The sequence below is a fragment of the Lutra lutra genome, chromosome 9 (genome assembly GCF_902655055.1).
Source record: "Lutra lutra chromosome 9, mLutLut1.2, whole genome shotgun sequence".
In the NCBI taxonomy this organism is placed as follows: Eukaryota; Metazoa; Chordata; class Mammalia; order Carnivora; family Mustelidae; genus Lutra; species Lutra lutra.
In genome coordinates, this window is record NC_062286.1 from 107,982,678 (window position 1) to 107,993,053 (window position 10,376).

At 36.2% G+C, this 10,376-nt stretch overlaps 1 protein-coding gene across 2 annotated transcripts; it reads left to right on the plus strand.

The window, feature by feature from the left end:
• The first annotated feature begins 2,238 nt into the window (after window positions 1-2,238).
• Window positions 2,239-9,570, plus strand: MKKS (MKKS centrosomal shuttling protein). Of its 2 annotated transcripts, none has more exons than XM_047746108.1 (4): window positions 2,239-3,275; window positions 5,543-5,718; window positions 6,683-6,793; window positions 9,025-9,570. In XM_047746108.1, the coding sequence occupies exons 1-4, from the start codon at window positions 2,291-2,293 to the stop codon at window positions 9,463-9,465; spliced, it is 1,713 nt and encodes a 570-aa protein (XP_047602064.1). In that variant the 5' UTR covers window positions 2,239-2,290; the 3' UTR covers window positions 9,466-9,570. The 2 variants fall into 2 exon arrangements, with proteins under 2 accessions (XP_047602064.1, XP_047602065.1); XM_047746109.1 differs by having other exon boundaries at window positions 2,239-2,768.
• Window positions 9,571-10,376: the final 806 nt, after the last annotated feature.

A 10,376-nucleotide genomic window follows, 5' to 3' on the forward strand; every position in this document is an offset into this window, starting at 1 on the left:
CATCTGCTGGGCCTGTGTATCCAGGAAGTCAGAGTCGTTCATGTGATGGTAGCCTTTGGAACTCTGGGTCACAGTGTTAGGAAAAAGAGTCTTAATAGGTCTAAACTGACACTTCCAAACATATTTATAAGCCAGCCCAGTGTTTGGTTTATTTCTTTTCTTTCAATTGTACCTTGTTTTGTCTGGATCTAGACCCACAAGTCTGCAAGTTTTGACATCCTAAAAATGATTTGGGAGTCACCAGCACTTTCGATGATTGCTTCCTTTCTCATTTTATAGAGAGATTAGCCAAAAGATGTGGTTACTGGTCTCACTACCACAGACTGTTAGAGGTGCCAGCTTAACATTCCATTTTTGAAAAGTTGCATGTCACTGTTACGTATTTAAAAAGACTTTTTTTTTTTAACTGGAGAAATAATTTTCTTGATCACAATTTCTATTACAATTTGTGGCTTGTGTGGGTGTGTGTTATAACATGTAAAGTAAGTATGGAAGTCACTGCACTTAAGGTTTCATTTAAATATATCTCAGATTTTGCTGAATCTAAAATAACCACTGAAATAATATTTAATTACCTTGCTGTTCCTGGCATAAGATGAAAGATTATTTTCCTCGTCTTACAAAAAAATATGACTATAGATTTATTGCAGAGAGAAAACTAGCAGTTATTGCTTTCCCTTTATTTGGTCCCCAGTTGCCATGGTTATAGTCCTTTAACTGGAGAGGAGTGGTAACCAAAATAACATTTCTAATAACACTTCTTCCCTCTCTTCACCTGTTCTTTGCATATCTTCCATCTTCCATCACCTTTTTGGTCTGTATCACACTGTGCCATAGTCTACTTCAGGTCATACTGTAGTCTGGTGGTCCACTTAGTTTTATTTATGCTAAATACTGTCCAAGGAATTAGCATAATTATCATATTCCTGGAAATAATTATTGGCTGAACTTTTATCTTCAAAGCACCTAAACTCAATAAATAAGATCCATGACCTGAGGTTTTTAATTTTTTCCACACATTATTAACATGTCAGGACTTTGTGCCTCAAGGCACACTGTTTATTTACAACCATGTTAAGAAAGTTAGTACGAGTGCACTTGTTACAACATTTTATGGTATTTAGACCTTTTGAGATCAAATTACAAATCAGATGCTATTTTTCTCTTTGTCAAATAGCATATCCCCTGATTTTTGTATTTATAAAGTCTTGGAGAGGATTCAGTTGTAGGACATTAAAACTGACAGTCATTGATTGACAGACTAAAACTATAGAAAATTACTTTGAAATTAGCCAAACATTGAAAACATGGTTTTGACAGTATGCTGTGCAGAATTATACAGCTAGAGATGGCCTACACAATACGGAGTGTGTCTATAGTAGGGAAACTAACAGTTCTTTTAACTCATAATTATTTACCAGCAGGATTTGATGTTATGTGTATCTTTGTTCAGACCTACGGTTTCCAAGTAAACCAGTTATGGAAGAAAACATTAAATCTTGATGTAAGAGAATAAAAACATTTGGGATCTTTTTTTTAAGACTCAGTGTTTTATAATGAGTTTTATAATATAGCAATTCTTTTCTAGAAGCATATCATATTCAAGTAACTGTACTGTAAGCTTTCTAACTATGTTGTTCTGCATTCCAAAATCATTCAAATATCAGTACTTTTTCTTGGAGGGATTCATTGAAGAATAAAGGAATGACTGTTTAGTCTAAGTGGATTTACATTTCTCATTCTGTGGAGGCTTGTGCCAGTTGGTAATTCCTTTTTCTAAAGAGGGAGCAGAGCGTCAAAATACTAAACTGCATTCTATTAACTGTTTTGGACTTACTTCTCTAAAATGTTTTTTTCCTTTATTTCTTATAGAAAGAAGCATCTTTGAATCTGAGCTTGACAGTGAAAGAGGAGATGAAAAACATCAGCTGGATTAGAAAGAAGTGGCTTCTCGTAGCTGGAGTGTCTTTCATAGGCGTCCACCTTGGAACATACTTTATGCAGAGGGCTGCAAAGCAATCTGTAAGATCTCAGTCTACAGGCAAACAAGAGAGTATTAAAGAATGAAGTAAAAATAAATATTTGGAACTAAATTACTAATATGTCATTAAATCATTACATGCTAATTAGCTTCATAAACCAGGATCTATTTAATCTTATAGCCAGAAGACTTTCATTCCTGAAGAATAATTTTTTTTTCTAAGTGTCAAGACCCATGACAATGCAATAAATAGAAAAATATGGTTAACAAAATAAAAACTGTCTTCACCACTTAACCACCTAAAGTAAGATGTCTCGTTTAGAAGCTAAAAAGCCATCATTGTGTAAAAGTGAACCACTGACAAGTGAGAAAGTCAGGGCCACACTTTGTGTCTTGAAAGGAATCCTGACATCGAGCTATGGCCCTTCGGGGAGGCTGAAGCAGGTTCACAATGGCCTTGGAGGCTGCGTGTGCACCACCTCACAGTCGTCAGCCCTGCTCTCTAACCTTCCCGTCACCCATCCCATTTTAAAGATCCTGACAACATCCACGAAGAATCATGTGTCGTGCTTCAGTGACTGTGGCTTATTCACAGCCATTCTTTGCTGCAATCTGATCGAAAATGTTCAGAGAACAGGCTTGACACCCACCACTGTTATTAAATTAAACCAGCATCTTTTGCGCCTCTGCACCAGTTACCTCAAGTCTGAGTCCTGTGGTTGTCGAATTCCAGTTGACTTTAGCAGTCCTCAGACCCTCCTCTGTTTGGTGCGCAGTATAGTAACAAGTAAGCCCGCCTGTATGCTCACCAGAGAGGAAACAGACCATATCAGTGCTTTGGTTCTGAAAGCCTTTTTGCTTACAATTCCAGAAAACACCAAAGACCGCCTCGTTTTAGGAAAGAGTATAATTGTGCCTTTAAAGGGTCATAGAGTTTTAGATTCTACTGTATTCCCTGGAATTCTTATTGAAGTGTCAGAAGTTCAACTGATGAAGATCTTACCCATCAAAAAATCAGACGCCTTCAAGGTGGCACTCTTTTGTGCTTCTTTATCTGGAGATCTCTCTGATACTGGAGAAGGAACTGTGGTGGTCAGTTCTGGGGTCTCTCTTGAAAATGCAGTCCTGGAGCAGTTGCTTAACCTAGGAAGGCAGCTAGTTAGTGATCATGTAGACCTTGTCATGTGCCAAAAAGTTATACACCCATCTTTGAAACAGTTTCTCAATATGCACCGGGTAATTGCCATTGACAGAGTGGGAGTGGCTCTGATGGAACCCCTGAGTAAAGTGACAGGTAAAAAGCACCTTCAGCTTTTGACCCTCACAGTTAATAAATCAACAGTCTTTTTTGAGCGGAGAAATTCTTGGTGTTTGTCACTGTTAACATCCTGAAAAATTTTAGAAGCTGCCAACCTCACAACATGTGTATCATTTCTGCCCGCAAAGTTGGCTTCTCAAAAATATATCCATTAATGTTCATTTACTTAAAATTGAGTGATTATGGCAATTTCTATTTTCCAGCCCCAGAAAGGACTACAGAGTCTGTTATAATCTAAAAACACTAACCCCCCCAAAATCTTAGATTATTGAGAAATTTAGCAGCTTCATAATCCTAAACTCTTTTACACTTTATACACAAAATCCTTCTACTTGAATTTTACAAGTAGAAATGACATTATATTCAGAAGGTAATTTTGCAACTAAAATACCCTTTTCTTCACTTCTCTACTTCTTCACTACTGTACTGCCTAAATAGTAATTCCTAATTAGGGGTAGGTAGGTGGGTGGATGTGTGCGTGCACACATGCGCGCTAGCTTTAAATATCCCAGATATTTCCAGCTGAGCTCCTTGAGAATCAGGATTTGTCTTTTATTTTTAGCACTAACAACAGGCCTAGTTCACAGTAGGTGTTCTAAAAGGTTTATTGAATTGACTAATATTTGGTAAGATACAGAATTGTAACAGACAAGAAATTCACTATATTTTACAAGTTAAAATCAGACCCAAGGTTGGTATTCACCTATTACAGCCAAGGAAACATGATAACATAAAGAGTTCGTGATTTGAGCCACATTTCAATACACTTTTGATTGCACTGACAACGTATCAGTCATTCCATTCTGATCAATTACTAGGTTTATCAGACTTAAGCCATTGTTACAGTTCACCATTTTCAGTCTTATTATAAATCATCAAATAGTAGTACGTATGCCAGTACTGACTACCTGATATCTGGGTTACTGCCTTATTTCTATAAGGCTGTCCCATGATTGCCAAAGTGGAAATTATTAAGAAATAATGGAAACAGTTCTATGGAACTCCTTGTTGATGTTCTACATCACACCCATAGTTTTAAATATTTACTGGTTTTTCATGACTTTTCCAGCTGTGAATATTGGGTATTACAGTTTTTAAAATGTGAAACAGTGACTGGGTGGCTCAGTCGGTTAAGCATCCACATCCAACTCTTGATTTCAGCTCAGGTCATGATCTCATAGTTGTGGGATTGAGCGCCACATCAGGCTCCGTGCTGGGAATGCAGCCTGCTTAAGAGTCACTCTCTCCCTCTCTAAAAAAATTAAAAGGTGAAAGATTTTGTCATATAAACAATAGTTTGAAGTGGGCACTGGGTTTCTATAGCCCCACAATTCTTGCTTATCCCACATATAACTAGAACATGGTATAAATAGCCAGAGCTTTAGTCCTGGATCTTGGGAGCAGTGACCTTTTGAGATAAAAAGGAAGGGAAAAAGAAAACAACTATACCAAGCCCGTGGCTTAGGTAAACTGTGTTTCCACCCTCCCTACTGTATCTAGGTTAACGTTATCTCCTTTCTTCCCCTTTCAGACAAAATTCCTCTTGATTAGTCTGAATTAAGTAGTGGGGTTATTGGGCATGGGCTGCTGGTGTTCATTTGAGGCTTGTCATGGTGTACAGAGCATTGAACATTTGATTTGCTTTATCTCCCTATGGGGAGGCCCGCCCTGAAAAGTTAAATGATATGAGTGACTTGCTTCATGTCCAGCAGCTTATAAGCAGTAGAGCAAGATCCTCTCACTACAACTGATTGTCTGTTGCATCCAGGTGAAGTAACACATTCAATAGATGGTTTTCGGGTTTTTTTTTTTTCCAATCCTTAAATTTCAGATTACTCAGGTACGCCTTATTCTTTGAGGCTTCAAGAAGAAAAGAAGGATGGTCAAAGAAGTTTAATCGTTCAGTGATTATTTTCTGGGTTCTTGCAAATTTTTTAAGCTCCCAGAAAAAGGATGCACATTTTTGTGTGCCTTTTTCTGGAGAGTACAAAATAGCTCGTAACAGATGTTCAAAGAAGTCTGTAAACCAAAAAAACCTCTGCTTTGCTTTATTTCTGTATCATCTTAATAGCAGAATACTACTTAATTTACAGGTCTTAGAAGCATCTTGTTATTTATTCTGTATTTCATGTGTTAAGGTATATGCGTGTGGGACTTTTATTATTGGCTTGGAATCAGTTTTAAATGACTGCATGTTCCATCTTTACTCATACGTTTTGTGTTTTCTGAACTTTAAAAAACAGGAACACAACCTATTGGTTCCCTAGGCTCAATCTCTCCTAGTAGTTACGGAAGTGTGAAAGATTTGTGCCCAGCAAAATTTGGCTTCAAACATTTTCTTCATCTAATTCCTAATGAAGCAACTATCTGCAGCTTGCTGCTCTGCAACAGAAATGACACTGCCTGGGATGAGCTGAAGGTAGGTCACAGACTCAATTCCATTATTTAGGGGCTGACATTGGGATTGAATAGTAGGACAGAAACGATAGGTTTTTTTCATGGAGGTGATCTATGTTTTTTGTTTTTCCTAACTTTCCCAGGTGATTTAGAAAGCAAAAACAACAAAAATGACAGAATTAAAGTCACAAGTAAGCTGATTTTCTTGCCTGTGATATTACAAAAGACTTGGCGAGTGCTACCAATATATTTCTAGTATCTACACAGGATCTAAAGGTCCTTGACATATGACCTTTTCTTAGCAATTAACATGAACTATGTACTTTTTGATGCTAACGTGTATGAATAATTCACTGAAAAAATGAGCTTCCTAGCCATACCCATCATCCACCTCTTGGTAGAGTTTGTTGTCTTCTACCAGCAATAACACATGCAACTTATATATTATAAGAGAAGTGATAACCTATGGGTATTGATCACAAACTTAAAGGTTCATATATACTCGATATACCCTTGGTAAGTGTGAAAGGTTTCTTGTGTTTTTCTTTCTATTACTACTGGGTTGTAGCTGTTATTAATTCCATAGCAACTTGAAAGAAATTCTAAAGCATGTATATAGCTAATTTATTTAGACTGAAATCATTTTTTTTTTAGTAGAAATACTAAACCTTGCATCAAACCTTGCTGACCCAGTTATTTTGAGGCTATCCATTTGTGAATCTTAGTTTGAAGAGCTAAGTGCATAAGAGAGATGCTATTAATCTGGTTCATGGAAATAAACATCTGGCTAAAATATTTTTCTTTAATCTCTAATCTTTATTATTCCAAAATGTATCGGTTATGTTACAAACTTGGCAACACAGGTTTTGTTCTTTTGTAATTAAAATCCATCTCTTTTAGTCCGCTAAGTTCCCTTGAAAACATGGTATTATTTCTTTGTGAACCTGATGGCAATGTCTGATTCTGATGATTCATCTCTTCTTTAGCTCACGTGTCAAACCGCACTGCACGTTTTGCAGTTAACAATCAAGGAACCATGTGTTTTGTTGGGAGGCGGCTGTACTGAAACTCATCTGGCAGCATATATCAGACACAAGGTAGGTTACATGGACCTGTTCAGAAATCTGAATTCTCAGTGACATTTGTTTTATGAGATAATAAACCAAATCATGATACCCTAGGGCCACTAGTCTCATGCAAATTTTATATTTCAAAACACGTGAGAAAAATAACACTTGCAAATATAAGGTAATATCTCTATCACAATGATTATTGTTAATCCATCCTCTCACCAAATAATCACATTCTTTGACTATTGTTGAAATACTGCATATTGAAATGAGCATTCCGTTAATGGAGGTTGTATTAGAGATTTCAACTGCTGTGGTATAATCATAATTGATAGTCATAGTGAAAGTGTTAAGATTCTACAGAATACTTCAGTACCTTTGGGACTATCAAGAGAAGACTTAGTTTCATTTAATAATGCATTCCAAGTATTAGATTGTATTATAATTTTAAATTGGTATCTATTTATAAGTTCTATCAAATAGAATGTTTTTTATTCATGTAGGAAACTATATCCTGATAATAGGTAAATTTAGTGCATTATAGTTCTGATTAATTATTTCATAAATACTGACCTGCTTTATTTGAAAATGGATACAAAAAGGTATGTGCTTTCCAGATATTTGCAGTTGATTCTTTGGATTGTTCCCAAAGAGACTACTGGGGGCGTCTGAGTGGCTCAGTCGGGTGAGCATCTGACCCTTAACCTCAGCTCAGGTCTTGATCTCAGAGTTGTGATTTCAAGCCCTACACTTAACTTTAAAAATGAAAAAGAGAGAGAGACTGCAGAGCTTCCAGTGACTGACTAGGATTAGAGAAAAAGTAAACATTTTTTCACAGAAGGAAACAGAAACCCTGTTTCCCAAAATGATTTAAAATCTGTTTGATGATAAAGCCCATTCATGAAGTTATCAGAATATACATTATGAAAACCAAAATCAGTGCCTATGTATTGATGCTGAATGCCAATAATGTAGTCTGCAAATAGAATTAAGTAAGCTGGAAAAGTTTTTTGGAGGAGGACCGTTTTTTGAGTAGGATTTTGAAGAAACAATACAGCATTGAAAATATGGGAAAAGAACATATAGTATAGATGGTCTCATCTGGTTCACACCTCCTGGGCAGAAAAAAAAAGCAGCCACTGCTTTGGAATAGTTTGGATATGGGTTTTAACTATCATTCAGTTATTAACTTGCTAATATGTTACTTTTTCTATCATGAAATTGCTAGGAGAAACTTATTTATTTTATTTATTTTTATTTTTAAATACTCCATTTATTTATTTGAGAGAGAGAAAAAGAGAATACAGAGGGAAAAGTTGACTCCCTGCTGACCAAAGAGCTCTATGTGGGGCTCAATCCCAGGACACTGAGATTATGACCTGAGCCATAATGCTTAACTGACTGAGCCACCCAGGTGCCCCAGGAGAAACTTTTTCAGAATGGTGAAACCAAAAAAAAAAAATGTTTAAAATTATATTACCTTTTCCTTAATTAAAAGAGAACTATTTATTTTTAAAACATTGACATGAAAATTACACATGTCCCTAAATGGCTTTTGTCTTAATAATTATGCATGTTCAATAAAATCTTTAAAAAAAAAAAAAAAAGGGGCACCTGAGTGGCTCAGTTGGTTAAGCAGCTGCCTTCGGCTCAGGTCATGATCCCAGCGTCCTGGGATCGAGTCCCACATCGGGCTCCTTGCTCATCAGGGAGCCTGCTTCTCCCTCTGCCTCTGCCTGCCATTCTGTCTGCCTGTGCTTGCTCTCTCTCCCTCTCTCTCTCTGACAAATAAATAAATAAAATCTTTAAAAAAAAAAAAAAATAATTATGCATGTTCTAATTTTAAACAAATCTCAAACACTTTGCCAACTATAAATAAGGATTTCACTTGGACATTAGCCTTCAGGAACCCCCTCCTGTGTATATAAAAACCTTTGATATATGCATTATGTCTTGCCCATCATATATTGAGGGAGCACAACTAGACAGTCATTCAGAGGAAGCTGATGATGGGGTTTATTCTGATACCATGACTAGCATATATTTATACTTTATTTATACTATAATACTATTCCGATTAAGGAATAATAGCCTGGCCAGCTGATCCATACTTGGCTATCAGCATTTTGCTGAACCCCTAAAGAAACTGAACATAAATAGTAACTTGATGATAAGGGTCTGATCAAGTATTTTATTTTTGAGAAACATCTTTGTAATATTGCTCTGTATGTATTTTCAATGGTTTTATTACTCTTTAGACTTGTAACGAGCCAGAAAGCATTCTCAGAGACGATGCATGTACTCAAACACAACTTCAGCTACTCACTGAAGCATTCTCCCGGGCATTAGAATCTGTCGCTGGCTCTTTAGAACATGATGGAGGTGAAGTTCTTACTGACATGAAGTATGGACACTGTTGGTCCAGTCAGGCAGAGTCTCCCTCTGTTGTTAACTGGCCAGATTTGCTTTCAAGATGTGGCTGTGGGCTATGCAGTAGCCAGGAAGAACTCGGCTGGTCGTTCTTGAAGACTCCTCCGCATCCCATTGCACCACAAACCTGCCTTCCACATGAAGCTATAGGCTCATCCAACAACCTGACCTTGGACTGTTTCACTGCTAAGCTTAGCGGCCTGCAGGTGGCTGTGGAGACAGCCAATTTGATTTTGGATCTTTCATATGTCATTGAGGATAAAAACTGATAGCACAGCATGTTATATTATAGACAAACAAAAAACCTAGTCAGGTGTCAGTTAAGAAAAATATTGAATGTATTTTTTTCTCTCCCCATATTCTACTTATCTGGATAGATTATTCATAAAATTACAGAGATACTTACATATGGGGGGAAAGTACGATTCTTAAGTAGAAATACCATAAAATATTAAAAATATGAAGCATTATTATTAACGATATTAGAGTATCTTAGGGTTTCCACAGAATGCCACTGTATGTTGTTATGAATTTTTATTGTTATTATGCCATCACTCAAGAATCTACAGAAATTTAAAAATTTCCTAATTTATAAAAAAAAAATTACTAATCTCGGCTCTGGTTTGGATATACTTAGTATACTTTTTAGTAGTTATTAAACATATTTAAAGTATAAAATTAGACTCCAGAGTATCACAAAGCACCTAATATATATTGCTCAATCAAGAGAACTGCTCAAACTACACATCTAGTAAAATTTCGATGTTCTTTACCTGAGGCCCTATCATTCAAGGGTTAAGTAACTGATTTCGAACCTGACCTACCTATAATTTTTAGTTTTTATCACAGTTCTTCATTTATGTTATTTTGAAGAAATGTGTGGTTAGGAAAAAAAATTACTTACATAGTAACAAAGCAGATAGAGAAAAGAAGTGGAAAAATTATTTCTCTAGTTCACTCAGTAGTGTAAAGAAGAAACCAAAACAGCTCTCATAGTCAAAGTAGAGACACTGATGTTTCATCAAAGAATGTAATTTGAATGTTATGCAAATGCAATCAATGTATCGATAAATTGAAGAAGAAATACAGAATGCAGCTTGAGGAATACATATGGAGCTATAGCAGATGCTGTATTAAACCTTAGGAAAATGTTTTGAAAATTTTAGGAAGGGCACCTGCG